We start from the raw sequence: 14,584 nt of genomic DNA on the forward strand, positions 1-14,584 counted from the left end.
AGGGGACCAGCTCTGCAGTCCGGGGGGGTGCTCCCAGGAAAGGGGGGAGGAAGCAGGACGGCTCCATCTCCCCAGTGCTCCTCTTGGGAACCCAACGGCAGCGGTTCCTCCGCAGCACGTGTTTCCCTGTGCTGGCTGCCGCTTCCCCAGGAGCCCGTGTGCGTGCTGGAGGTGCGAGAAGGGCTCCGGGAAGAGGTTTCCTGAGGACAACCTGGCTCCGGGATGGATGCAGGATGCAGGCAGGGATGCGGGGCGGAGGGGTGCGCACAGCACAGAGGGGGGGTGTGCACAGCATGGATAAGAGGAAGGGGGTGGCCGTGGGGAGCCCCTGGGTGCAGGTGTCGCCCACAGCGGCGGGGGAACGATGCCGCCCTGCTTTGGAGGAGGGCCGTGGGGTTTTCCCGGCGCACAGGCCTGGTGTGCCGGCCCTCCACCTCACGCCGAGGTGGGATTAGGGGATTCGGTGCCGTTGGTTCAAGTATGAAGGAATCCAGAGGCGAGGGTTTGGGGCGCGTGCGTGGGAACGATGCGGGGAGAGGGCTCTTACAGCTGCCTTTACGTTCTCTTTAACAAATGTAAAGAGCAGGCAAAAGCCACTTTCAATAATTTATTTTAAAATCAATGCTAATGAGATTCTGTCTCGTCAGCGGCCGAGTTTTACAATAAAGTCTGATTTATTTAGAAAAGATTTTTGGTGCCGCTTCCCGTCTAATGGGGGAGCAGTTGCAGTGACCCTCCGACTTGGGATGCAATTTGTAATCGGCAGCGGAGGAATGACCTGGTTTGCATTGATCAGCGCCGGGCGGGAGAGACGGCACGGGCTGGGGCTGTGTCCTCGGCAAGTGCCCTGGGATCAGCAGAAGGCCCCGGCTTGGCTTCTGTTGGCTCTGCCTAAAGGTGACAGCAAAGTCGTGTCCCCCGAGACGCGATGGTGACATCTCTTCTGCACCAGGCAGAAGGCGGCTGCCCCGCGCTCCCCAACAGCCCTTGGCCAGCAGCCGCGCACGAGGTGCAGCTGAGCAATTCGCTTTCTGAAACCTTTCGGAATTGGGGTTTATTTATTTATTCTGTTATTAGGCTGCTTCTGGTCTTTATGGGTGCAGAAGGGAGCCTGAGCTGTGATGGCAGCTAACGTGGGTGCTGTGCACCAGACTCATCCCAGCGCCCAGAGCAGCTCAGCACACCAGACTCATCCCAGCACAGCTCAGGCTGGAGGGGTTATACCTGGCTTGGTGCTAAATAATCTTATTTAAACTTATTTCTGTGTAGATCCTTGCTCCCATCAGTCTCTAGCCATTTTCACAGGGCTTTCCCGTGGCTTCCAGCCCCTCTGTCCTTAACTTTTTCCATGGTATCATTTCTTACTGTTTTCTTGTATCCTCTTTCCCCATCCTCCGGAGCCGTGCCAGCCTGCCTGCCCTCCGCTGCCCGGGGTCCTCTTTCTCCTCCTTAATTTCTGCTTCTGTCCCCCGCCCTTCCTCGCATTTCTGTCCTGGTGTTTCTCCTCGGCGTCACGTTTTCTCTGGGCTGCGGGTCCCGCACAGGAAGCGTCTCTTCCTATAGGGCACTCGGCAAAGTGCTGCCTAAATTTATGAGGCTATAATAAGTGATTTGTTTTTACCCGTGTTAACAACATTTCATATTTTTATGCAACACGTTTTAAAATATTATCTGTGACTTCCTCCCTTACACTCTTCACAATTAAGCCGGGAATTTATTATTCTGACAATCGGATGCTCTCGCCGCCCTCTGCCTGCCTGGGGGTTTGGTGTAGCAGTAACGCTCACAGCCCTTCCCCTGACTTCTCGGCTCTGCTTCTCCCCCCTAGATGAGGAGCTGGAGCCCCCCTTCCCAGAGGACAGCGAGGATGCCGGGAGCAGACAGAGGAGCGGTAAGAGCCCACCCTCCTTTGGCCAACCCAAAGGACCCCCAAGTCATGGTTGGGGGGGGTTGAGTTCGGCTGCCGTTGAGCGTCCTGGGGTGTGGGTGGTGGTGGAGGGCGTGTGGAGGAAGGAGAGGCCCCAAGAGCAGCCCGGTGGGTGACGGAGGAGACTCTGCAGCTGGTGAAGTTCAGATAACTCGGGTTGGGGAGCTCTCCCCATCTTCTCCGTGCTACGGGCACGGGGGACGCCTCTCCTTTTTGGACAGGCACCCCATGGCGGGGATGGCCTTAGTGATCTCTCCACGGAAGAGCCCCAACATCCATCCCCCCTCCTGCCTGATGAGACCCGTGTGCCGAAGGATCTCCCATGGAGGCACTCCCATCCCTGTCCCTCATCCCATCCCGGACCACGGAGGGGGAGCCAGCCCTCCCGGCGCATCCCGAGGGGCCGAGGAGAGGAGCTGGGGCAGAAACAGCCTTGGAGCGAGGGCAGGAAGCGCATCATGGCCCAGAGGAAGCCGCCGCAGGGAGGGAACTCGGCGCGGGAAGCTGGAAGGATGTGCACCACCACCCCCCCAGGAACCAGCGCCGCCTGCCCGGAACCGGCAGCCCCAGAGCCTGCCGTGGTCACCAGGGCCCCCACCCCTGCTTTTTCCTTAAGGACCTGCACCGTGGGACAGGGGCGGAAGATCTGTTTCCTCCTCGTTCCCACCTGCTTTACTTTCCATCGCCGTTTCCGTGCCGGCGCAGGAAAGCGGCGCTGATGTCCTCGCAGTCGGGGCTCGACTGCCCAGGGGCTTCCTCCTGCCCTGCTCGCTCCTCACCACACGGGAAAACGTGTCCTCCTGGCAAAGCCCAGCTCGGGAGAGCTTCCCGTGCCATCCTCCCACTCCAGAGCTTGGAGGGGACGGTCTCGCCCCGGTGACGCCCGGCTCGCAGGGTGCTTGCCCAGACGGGAACCCACAGTGGGCATCCCGCTTGTTGGGTGATGAAGACCGGAGGGGTTCGGGGTTGGATGCTGTGGGTGGTGGGTGGCTGAAGTGGCTTCGCACATGCTTGTGCTTTCTTGAGTGCACGAGCACCACCAGCATCGCTCAGTTTACCCCCCTCCCGAGAGCCCCCGTGCCCAACTTCCCAGTGTTTCTGGAAAGCCTGATCCAACGGTTCCCTTTGGCCAACATCAAACCCCCTTGCATGTTCCCAGCCCAGTTGCCCCAGCCCAGGAGGCTGCTCAGACCTGTTCCTGCTGAAATTTTGGCAGCACAGACAGGATTGAGTCCCAGCTGCTTGCAGGAACCGGAGCAAGGCAGCGTTTCTCCGCTCCTCGTGGTTTTGCGGAGCTTGTTTCCCACCCCCCGGCACGATGACTTATTTGGCCACTGGAGCATGTGGCAGCTGCAGCCGGTACCAGCACCCGGAGCTCGGAAAAAAATGACGTCCCGCTCTTTATAAACTGTACTGTGGTCACAAAGCGGGGCGGCACGCTTTTCCCGGAGACTCCTCGGCACAGGGTAAGGAAAGCAGAAGGTGATGGGACGCGCATGCGCTCACACACGTTTTTCTTTGCCTTTCCCAGCGTTTTTAAACATCCAAAGGACCAGGTGGCAGAAAAGCAGCTTCCCCGGGGGTTTCCCAGCTCGAGGTGGGGCTCAGCGGGGAGCAGAGCACGGCTTCGTGGCAGGCTGGGGCCAGAGGTGATGACGAACCTGCCCCCCAAAGCCACCCCGAGGATTTTGGCTCTCGCCTGTCACAGCCCTGCCAGCCGTTTGAACACCCTGCTCAGACTCATTAGCATCTGCCTGGCGGTGGTAATTGTTGTTAATCGCTATAACTGGTTCGGTTATTAGTATTGCCATGATGGCTTTCAGTCCTGCGTCCTGTTTTTACAGTAAATAATAGATTAGACTCTCGCCTCCGAAAAGCTGGGCTGCGTTTCAGGAGGGAAAGGTCGTCACAGAACCCCAGCCCTCGCGCCTTTTGCCTTGGAAATTTGTGCTTCTGTCCAACTGGACCAAGGGCAAGAAAGATGATGGGGGTCCTTGAGCAGAGGGCCTGGCTGCAGGGAGGGAGGGAAAGGGCTCGCTCTTAATTGTATCACCGGGCCGAAGGCGCCAGATGAGCATTTGGCTAATGGAAAACTGTTGTTTCTCATTTCTGAGAACCACAAGGATGCCACGATGCTGGAGCAGCCCAGCAAATCCAGCTGAGAGCTGCAGGCTGCTCCTGCCAAGACGTCCATTTGCTCCTCTCAAGGCTGCTTCATCCCTGCCTTCCGCGCCGGACTGGCTTTGGGGCTGCTGCTGCAGCATGGACGGGCCGGTCGCGAACAAACCGAGCAAAATTCCTCTGCTTAGAAAATACAAAAGCCTGGCAGCCTGCCTCCTGTCACTGCTTCGCCTGGCAGGAGGTTTCACCTAGCGGGAGCACCGCAGTGAAAACGCCTGAGCTGCAGACGGTTGTCATTAGGCTTCAGCATCAACAGCCTTCTGAAGGAACGCGCCCGAAGCGAAGGGGTTGGGGCGGATCGTGCCTCTCCCGCAGCCTCTTCTTGGGGCTGCTCAGGCCGCAGAAGAAAATGATGCGGTTGTCACATTTGGCTGGTTTTCTTCATGACCCCAAGGCCCATAAACATGGGAACAGGCTCTCGTCCCACTTACATCAGTGCAAATCAGTCGCGCCGAAATCACGGCTCTGCTCTTTAAACGTCTGGATGGGGCGTCGGGGCTTTTTAAACACAGTTTCTTTTCTGTAAAAGTGAGCAGAATTCACGCAGGGTAGCGCAGGAGTCCTGGGATGGCTCGTCCGGGTCCGACCCACATCCCACCCAGCCTGGAGCCGGCAGGTCGGGAGGATCACGGACATTCACCATCCCCTGCGGAGGCTGCGGCGTGAAGTTCTCCCTGGCCTGGCCTTATCTTTGAGCTCTAAAACATGATCCAGGATCCCTTTTCTGCAGACGGTGTTAATTTTAACAAGATATTCTCGGTAGCTGGCACAAACGGCTGTCTTTGTTGCTTTTGAAGCTGCGGCTGGGAATTAGGCAGCGAGCCTGACCGCGCTTTCATCGTGAGGCATCTTCCTCGTCTGATGCAATTAATTCTGACCTTTTGAAGGCAGGGCCGGAGGGAGGAGTGAGACCTTCCAGCCGAGCAGCTGACATAGCTGGCAAAAAGAAAAAAAAAATACACAAACTTTTGGGAGCCCAAACCTTCCTGTGGGCTGGGAAATTTTCTCCCTTTGTACCCGCAGAGCATCATCACGCGCGCGGCTTCTGCAAAGTCTCCCTTCAACCGACGGCTTCTCCTGCTTCCGCTCCTTGACAGGGTGGCAAGATGCCTCCAAGGGCCTCTTCTTCCTGGAATAAGCAGGAAAGAGCGGATGCAGGATAGGGAGGCTTCTCCCAAGAGTCGCTGGTGAATGAGGGACAGCTGAGATGCGGCTGATTCCAGCTTCCCGGCAGCACCCTCCCTGCGGGCGAGCAGGTGCCCGGGTCCCTGTCCCGAGGGAGCTCCGAGGGAGAAACGGGCGTTTTTCGCTCTGGAAGTGTCTTGTAGGAAGAATTGTTTATCTCAACCCAAACCCCTTCCCCTCCCCGAACATCAGTGACGGAGCAGAACCCAGGAGCGGCGCAGAGGCTGGTGTGGGGGATCGCTGGGTTCCAGTCTCTTTGCCAGCAAGTTAGTGACGATGCTCCATCGAATTACCGGTATTTTCGGTACCGCCGGGGCAGCTCTTCCCCAGCCTTGTCTCGCAGGGGGCACCAGCAGCTCGGTGCCAGGCGCCATCCCCCCGTACCAGCTTATTCTCCTCACCCCAGTATGGTCCTCACCCGTAACGAGCTTTTGTGTTAATTACGACGTTTGCTGGCTCCTACCAAAGCTGCTGCTTGCCTCGTCCTCCTGCTCAGCGCCCCCTCGCCCTGATATTTCCTCTGCCTTCAGTTCATAACCTCTGCTTTCTGCACTTAGCACAAGCTTAAATAACTCAGTAGCTCCTACTCCTTCTATTCCCTTCACAATCTTTTCCTCGCCACTGTGTGCTCCCCCTTTAATACTTTCCAAAGGATGCAGACCTACTTTTTTTTTTTTTTTTTCCCAGACTTTCTATTTAAGTTCCCCAAGTCCCTGAGTCATTCCAGTTGCCCCCTGCTGTGCCATTATCCATCTCTGTAATGTCCTTTTTCATATTTAGGTGATCAAATCTGGGCACAGCACTCCAGATGCACCCTTATCACTCGGTCCCTTATACCATATTAGAAACATTTCCTCCAACATGTGCTCGATATTTTCTATTTATGCTTTCTGGGCTTGGTTCAGCCGCGTGGCAGAGCAGCCCAGACCACTGGCACAGCCCCTGTGCTCACATCTCCCCCCTGCAAAACGTGGTTTTACCAGCTTTAATTATCCACGGGGGTCATATCACGGAGATGTCCGTGTCGTGACATCTGGATTCACCCCCGTTTTGGTGCTGTGCCATCAGAGCAGCCTCCTGCCTGAAGCCTTCGGTTCGGGAGCATGTTTTAACAGTCATCTTGTACGCTTAAAAACCAGGAATCTGGGGGATTTTGGGTGTTTCTTTGGTGCTCCAAAAGATCAGCTGGTTGTACTGGGACAAGTCGCTTCCCCAGTCTGCACAGTGGGCAGAGCAGCATCTCCTCCGGTCGCGGGGCTCTGCAAGAGCTTGGCATCAGGCTTGCCTGGTCTCAAGGCGGGATGCTTTCTGCCACTGCGGCAGGGACCCATCTCCAAATTTTTTGGGGTGGAAAATGTCATTCTGAGATGGCAAAGACGGAAATATTTCATTCTGGAAACGCTGCTGTGATGTTTTCCAGAAAACCCACGCACACATCGAGGCCAGGGCGGTCCCCAGCCTTGGCACCGTTTGCCAACAGCCTCATCAGCCTGAACCCACGGCTTTCAGCACATTTGCCTCCCCCCCCCAAATAAAGGGAAAAAAAGAGTTTGCTGGCTCACATTCCCTCCTCTTTCCGCAGCAGACTGTGATCACAGGCACCGAGCAAAGGCTCTGCCTTCCCGAACTCACAGCTTGATGGGAAGATTGAGACCTGAGCTGTCAGGTTGTGTCATCCCGCAGGAGTCTGACCTCCTGGCGACAGGGCGTGATGGCAGATCTTTGCTTCCCTGCTCTCCTCCCATCCCTGTTCCTGCTCCAGTGCTCCCAGTAGAGCAGTCGGTGCTGTTTGCTCGCTGAGCGGGTCCCTGCTCCAATGATTGCGATCCCCCGCTTGGATCCTTTAATTAATAAACCAACGTGGCCGTCACCTTCCCCAGCAGCATCCTCCCAGAGGCCCCGTGCAAACCCTCGTGTTCACGAACAGCATCCCTCTTCCACGGCCTCTGGCGTGGCTGTCACCACGGCAGGGCCGGTGCCACGTGTCCCCTCCCTGACCAAGTTACGGATGTCCACCTTGGGGACAGCTTGGTTTGAGCCTGAGAAGGAGATGAGGGACCTGGGAGAGAGGGAAGGCATCTTTGGTTCCCTTTGTGGTAGTAACCAGCTTTAATTCAGGGGTTTCTGAAACAGAAACATTTACCAGTGGGTTTTCATGTCTTTATTGACGGGTATTGCATTTATCGATTGACCAGCCCCTTTTTCTTGCACTACCCCTTCAGCCTCTGCCTTTTAACTGAAATGCGAAACAAAATACCATCAACATTTCCTTCCTTTCCCCAACAACTCCCAGCCCCTCTCCACCACCCCAACAGTTCCTTATTTAATGCCCTGTCACCCTGACCTCCCTTTTTTTTTTCTTCCCCAGGAGGTCCCCGGCGGGATTACGCCAATTACTACCAAGGCATATGGGACTGCAGCGGCGAGCACCCCGACGAGCTCTCCTTCCACCGCGGAGACCTCATCTACATCCTGAGCAAGGTAAGAGCATCGCTGGCAGCCCCACATTCACCGTCATGGGGCCGGGGCTCAGTGGCAAGGTCAAAAGCTGATGAAATCGGTAAAAAATCAAGGTCCAAAGCAGAGTTAAATGAGCAATTTCAGGGAGGGTAGGAGCAGGATGCCGGGGGGACCCCCTCCTCCGTGACTGCCCCATCGATGCCACTCCTGCCCTTCACACGCGGCGTTTCGAACGCCCCAAAGCAAGATTGTTTTATTATTTTTGTTGGTTGTTTTTTTTTTTATTTTTTCCGTGGTAATGGAGTCTGTACGTGCTGTTGCTCAGGTATTACAGGGGTAATTGAGTTGCTCAGCCGGGTGTGACCAGGGCTCCCTTCGGCAAGCGCACGTAGGTGAATAAATTAAGTGTTTGCATTAGCGAGGCTCTGCGGGGGCAAGAGCAGAGCCAGCCGGGCCTGTGACCCTCTCCCACCCTGCTTGTCCCCGCAGGGCTCTGTCCTGCCTCCCAGCTGGTCCCCGCCGGACCGCGGTGGCCCCGGCTGGCAGCGACGAGCCGGGGCGGTTGCATTTTTGGGGTGGTGTTTTGCCACGGGCTTTGCACCCCGATCTGGCGCGTGAACAGCGATGGATGTGGGGGGTTGTGCTTTGTATTGCGACGCCCTTGGGCACCCCGAGGACAGCGATGGAGCTGGGGGAGGGGGTTGCATGGTGTGGATGGGGGTTTGCAATGCGCTTTGCGCCCCGATCTGGCCCGGGAAGAGCGATGGATGTGGTGGTTGTGCCCCGTCTGCCCTCTCCCACCCAGGGAAGGTCAAGCCGAAGTAGGGAAGGGCGTCGGGTGCGGCAGTGGTGGGTACAGAGATGAAGAGCCACCTCCAAGTCTCAGGCTTCTTAAGACCACGTTCGATAGCTGAGGAAAATAATCAGATTTCATTATTATTATCCTGGCGGTAGCCACGGGATAGCCCTGGGGATCGGACGCTGCGGTGACGGGCAGGAGAGCAGCAGCATCAGGCCTCTCCTTGGAGGTTTTATCCATCCATCAGAGCCCTCGAAGCCGGACCCACATGTCCGAGCCGGGCATCTCTGGTGCTGCAGCAGCCCCGAGCCCGGCCCGGGCCGACCACCGGCTGCCCATCCACCGCCCCCAAGGTTGGCAGCCGGTTGGGGAACGGGCAATTTTGGGCTGGCGTGTTTGAAACCGGCTCCTGCGCGTCTTTGCGGAGGCAGATGCGGCCCTGGCAGCAGCAGAGAGGAGCGCTGAGCCTGGGCTTCACCGTCCCTTTCTGGAGGGCTAAGAATTCCCCATCTGCGGATCTCAAAGCGCTTCACAGCGGCATTTAGCCACTTGCTGTCCCCACCCCGGGATGGGGCTGGCATGCTCCGGGCACCAAACCCACAGCCCCAAGCTCATCACCTCATTTATCCACGGGGGGGGGTGACACCAGGAGCAACCCACAGCCGTCCCTGGGGGTGACACCCACAGTCCCCCGTGCCCACGCCGCTGCTGGCACCTCGGTCCATCCCGCTGATGGCCAAGCGAGTCGGGTGTCGTTCCTCCCCCCCCGCGCCAGCTCGGGGACACAGCTTGGAGTCACGGCAGGGTTTTCGCTCTCTTCAGTGGCTCCAGATTGCGACTCTTGTGCTGGCTTCCTCACACGTAACCGATCGGTCCTGAGAGCTTTTCCCCCGTAAATTACTTTGTGCGACGGATGCTCGCGGCCGCCGCAGAACGGAGGCGGCGCAGGGCCGGGGAGAGGGGGGGAAGAAGGAGGGAGATGGCGAAGGGAGAGAGGGGGAAAGGTGTTTGAAAAGCCTGTTCACTCAGCTGCATTTTAATTTCCTTTTCAATCTTGTCCCAATTAATTTCGCAGAATTAATCTCACAGAAGCAAACTCGGCAGCGTCGAGGCTGCCGTTTTAGCGGTGCGGTCGCTCTGTCTGAACATGAAATAGTAGCTCATATAAAAATCCATCTGGTGTGTTCGAAACACACGCCGGCTGCTGCTCGGGTCCTGTCTGACATTTCGAGCATCAACAGCGGGGAAAAGTGATTTGGGGGTCAGTGGACATCAGGAGCTGGGGGGGGGACACGACTCGTCGGCCCCGGGGCTGCAAGCGCAGCGAGAGCGGGGAATGCTGCAGCAGAGGGGATGCACGGTCCTGCCCAGGGCAAGGGCAGCATCGTCACCCACCGCGTTGTCCCTCCTTGGAGCGGTCCCTTCGCTGCCGCCGTGTCCCCTGGGTGCCAGCGCCGGGAGGCTTTGGTTGGGAGTCCAGGGAACGCCACTGTCAAGGGCTTTTCTCATCATTGCCCCCCAGACCCGGGCAGGAGGCTCCTTGTCGCATCCCAGTGCCGCCAGTGCTTCTTCGGGGCCCAGTCCTGCAGGGATAACGCGGCCAGGGGGGTCACAGCCAGACCTGGCCGAGCTGCAGAGCTCGTACCCCACCTCATCCCCCGGCTTTGCAGGGATCCCGAAACACCCCTACTCAGCTCGGTGCAGCCCAGCCGGGCTTAACACACGGAGGGGAATGAATTTGGGGAGGGAGAAGCCGTAATCCCAACAAAACCCCGGCGTCGCGTCCCTTTCCCCGGCACCGCTCCCTTGTCCTTTGGCTGAGTGATTTGTACGTTATGATAATTATTTGAATGCAGCGAGACTTCCTATTTTAAGTGGGCTTAGTTGGATGTGACAAGCAGCCCATAAAACCGGATAAGTTAATTCTCTCAATTGCTTTCAATGAAAGCAGGGGGGGGAAGGGGGGGGGCGGGGGGGGCGGGTGCCTATTCCCATACCCCGGACCCCGAGCGAAAGGCGTGTGGTGACATCTAGTGGCATTTTGCCTGGATTTGGGGCCATCTCGCTCGTGGGGAGAGGCCACCCCCCCACTACCACCCCCCGCCTCCCATGGGCTGAACCTCACGGGTGATGGAGCCAAGGTGTAACGAGCCCTGTCGGGGCTCAGCGCGCCGCTGCATGGCGGGGCGGTGGGCTCGGGGGGTGTCCGTGTCCCCCCCCCCGGGGTCTCCGGTGGGGTGGGCTACGGAGATGGGCCCCTGGGGCTTGGCGGCGTTTCGGCTCCCATTAATAACCCCTCTGGGAGGCTCCCGAGTTGGGAGGGATGGGGATGGGACGGCGGGGTCAGCTGGAAGGCAACGGTCACCCACCGGTCAAATTCAAGCGAGGGCCATCCTTCCCCCGCCGGCCCCCTCGTCGTCCCCCCCGGCAGGAACCAATCGTCCAGAACAAGCCCCTTGGCAGCCTCATTCCTCCCAGGTAATTTTTATAAATGAGGGGACACCCATCGCGGGCGAGGACAAAAGGGTGGCCGAGCGCCGGGGAGGCAGCGCCGGCGATGCCCAGCGCCCCCGCGTCCCCCCACCCCCCGTGCCGCCTCCCAAATTGTGCCCTCGACCCCGCTGCTGTCACCCCACGCCGACCACCGCGCCAGCTCCGGGCGTGCCATCCTGGTAGCCCCCCTCCCTCCTTTCCCGTGGTCGTGGTAGCCCAATGCCAGCGCCGGTGGTCTCGAGGGGCGGCTGAGACGTTGCCCCCCAGCCCGTGAACTTCTCCTGGGTTGGCACGTGGTTCTGCCGGGGGGGTTTAAGGCTTAAGGCGTGCTCTGACCATTTATTTTGCACTGAAATTCATAATAAATGCTGTTAAAGACTTTGGCTTTGACAGAGGTAATAATAAATTCACTGTTAAAGACAGTAGTTTAATTCCTTATACCCTCCAATACTGCACAGAATAAACTATATTCATCACCGAGTAATTTTTTACCACATAAATCTTTAAAACTAACCGTCGTAGGCTGTTGAGGCTGAAATATTGTGAATTTATTAGATATGCCCATGTAGTATTGGATTCAGAGGTTTCCATTCGAATATATTACGGGGGAAATTTGTGTCTTTAAGTGTGACAATCCTTCCATTTTCCAAAGCCAGCGTTATAACCAGCAGCTCCTCCAGAGTCAACTCTGCCTTTATTAGACAGAGATTTAGTAACGAGCCCCTCGCTAATCTGCCGGGGAGGTGGGGGTGACATTTGCTGCGACGCCCTGTTTCCAACGGGCGGCGGAAAAAGAAAAAAAGGGGGGGGGGGGGGAAAAGCTTTTTGTTTCCAGCGTAACAAATGTCCGACGATTTCCCAGCTTATTTTGTCAAGAGAAGTGGAAATTTCACTGGGGGTTACGACGAGGGGAAATATTAGAGCGGAGCCTCGTCATTAAACCCATCCCTCCCCGGCCATAACTTTCACAGGCTGCCGGCGTTTTATGGATCTACATATTATAAACCTACGTATGGGTGCGGGGGGGGGGGGGGGTAGATGGATGCGAGTCGTTTTGGTTTGGGGGGTGGTTAATCGGCAACTGAGGGAACGAGAGGAGCCCTGCGGCTGAAACCCCACTTGCACGTAGGCAAAGCGGATCGGGAAGGGTTTAAATCTGGCATCGACTTGCCGAGAGGTGAGAGGCGACACCTCTGCCACCTTCCCAACTCGTGATCCTTCTTTGTCCGAGCCTGTTGAGCGCCCGTGTGCCGAGCGGGCACCCTTGTTTCCTTTGCTAATGCGAAATACCAGCAGACAGTAGAAATCTTTGTTCATTAGAGAGAGACGGAGATAATTATAAAACCATCTCCCGGTTCATGAGGCGCGGGTAACATTTAAACCAATTGATGTGGTAACATTTAAAGCAGTTCTATTGCAAAATGTCACGTACGGTCTAGTTTCATTAGAGACGAGTTAATAGATGGATGGAATTGAAACTCCCAGGCCTGGGCATAAACCAAAAAGTTTCCCTTTGCCATAACTCAGTCTCTCCAGCCGCTGCCGTGCCCTTCCCACGGACCGAATCTCCAAAGGTCTAAAACTTCCAGCGCTTCGTTCCCTCTGCAGCAATCGAGAATTAAAAATGACAATCCCGGGTGACCCAGGGGCCGGGGGAAGGGGTGGTCGGAGGAGCCCGGTTGGGAGGATCGCGGTAACGCACACAGTTAATATCCAGCACCCCCCGTTTGTGCTCTCCCCCAGCCGAGGATGCTCACAAGCCACCCCTGTGTCACGCTCACTTCTGCACCCTCTCGCCTTTTCTCCTTTTTTCTTTTCTTTTCTTTTTTTTTTTTTTTTTCCCTTTTCCAAGCTGCTCCATCTGTAAATGAACAAACATCTTGATTTTATAGCCTTTTGCTTTGTAACACGGAGGGGTGGAGGGGAAGGGGGGGAGGAAGTAGTGGAATGCCTAAGTAAGACTTTAATTCCGAATTCATTTACTCTATAGCGATGAAGTTGTCACAAACCATAATGCAGTATTTAATTAAAATAACAGAAGTGTATCTAGATATGTCCTGGGGTAGCTATCACCAAATTATAGCCTGCGCTACCCGGATTGTATTTATGAAACGGCGGCGTCTGAGGTACAGCTGAGCGGATGCAAAAGAGGAGACGTTTAAAGCATCGTTCTCGCGAAGGCTGCGTCTCTCTCCCTCCTCTCCTTCCCTTCCCTGCTGCGGTTCCCCACTCATTTGGGACCCTCGGCGTGATTTCGGCTGCACGGGAGCCCTGGGGGTCCCGTCGCTGGCTCCTGGTCCTGACCTGGGGTGTCTGGGGGCTGCCCGTTGTGACAGAAAGGGGTTGGAGCCGGCTGGGACCGGGGTGCGGGGCAGAGGAGGGCACCCACTCCCAGGGACCCCCTGTCCCAGGGCAAAGCGGGGCGCCTGCTCCCGGTGACCCCCCGTCCTGGCTCAGGTCCCTCTCCCAGCCCGGCGGCAGTGGGTGCACCCACCCCCGGGGGTCCCTCGCCCCCTCCCCACCGCCCTCGCAGCAATCCCTGGGGGCAGACGGGTGGGTCAGGGCCACCGATTAATTAATTGTGTAAATCCCGACGGAGGAACGAAGCCGCGACTTTGTGCCGGGGTTGGGCTTTGCGGGTGTGAAGAAAACGGGCGGTTTTGGAAGTTCCCGGTAAAGTCACGGAGCCGTCGCCTTCACCGCGTCCCCTCCACCCGTCCCCATCCCTCCTCCCGGTGCAGCGGCCACAGCCACCCCCTCAGCTGTCCCCCTGGTCCCCCTCTGCCTCCCCCCCCCCCCCCGTCTCCCCTAAGAGTTATGAACGAAGGGGAAATAATTGCGGTGACCTTTGCAGGGAAGCGGCCCCGGGGGTTACGGTATAAAGATATTTTGATAATCCCCATCACGAAATCGGCGCTGGCCTCTCCCACCCGCTCCTCTCGCCGCTCGGGGAGCCGGGGATGGATGGTTCCTCGCACACGCGCGTGCACACACACATGTACGCAATTATTTCGAGCCCTCTTCACAGGTCACAGGCAGAGTTTAACTCAGATGGCTGCTCATTTTCATCAGGCGTGAGCGTTCAGGACTTTAAAGGCGAAAATAATTGGCTGCAGAACAAATTTAGGAAATGGAGTGTGCGATAAAGCAAATAAAAATCTCCGCTGCTTTTTCCCCCCCCCCCCCCTTCCCTTCCCAGCGGCGGGGAGGAGGGGGAGAGGGCAGGGATAGGTGGGAAGGGAACAGGCCCGGTCTTATTTTACCTCCCTTGCAACTTTGCCATTAAAGTTGCACCTACAGCTAGGAAGTTTGTCCGTGAAAAATGGTCATTTTGTTTCCCCTGCTCAAAGCACGTTATTAAAATGCTAATTTAAAAGAAAAAGGAGTTAAATATCTAGCAATGGTGCAGTCTAATTGCAGCCATAATGAGCTCTCTAAATGTGAGTGCCCCTGACACACAGAGAGCATAAACAGCCAGCGAACACATCATTAGTGCTCACGTTCATTTATTCTCCCGACCTGCCTATGACCCCGCCGAG

The 14,584-nt window shown here is 56.9% G+C and overlaps 1 protein-coding gene across 1 annotated transcript in view; it reads left to right on the forward strand.

The window, feature by feature from the left end:
- Nucleotides 1-14,584, forward strand: part of SKAP1 (src kinase associated phosphoprotein 1) — a 155,657-nt gene that overhangs the window by 134,859 nt on the left and 6,214 nt on the right. The window contains exons 10-11 of the mRNA XM_086478049.1: nucleotides 1,829-1,891; nucleotides 7,662-7,774. Coding sequence (XP_086334175.1) covers nucleotides 1,829-1,891; nucleotides 7,662-7,774 — 176 coding nt within the window. The remainder of the gene's footprint in view (nucleotides 1-1,828; nucleotides 1,892-7,661; nucleotides 7,775-14,584) is intronic.

The sequence above is a fragment of the Leptosomus discolor genome, chromosome 25 (assembly GCF_034619465.1).
Source record: "Leptosomus discolor isolate bLepDis1 chromosome 25, bLepDis1.hap2, whole genome shotgun sequence".
Lineage (NCBI taxonomy): Eukaryota > Metazoa > Chordata > Aves > Leptosomiformes > Leptosomidae > Leptosomus > Leptosomus discolor.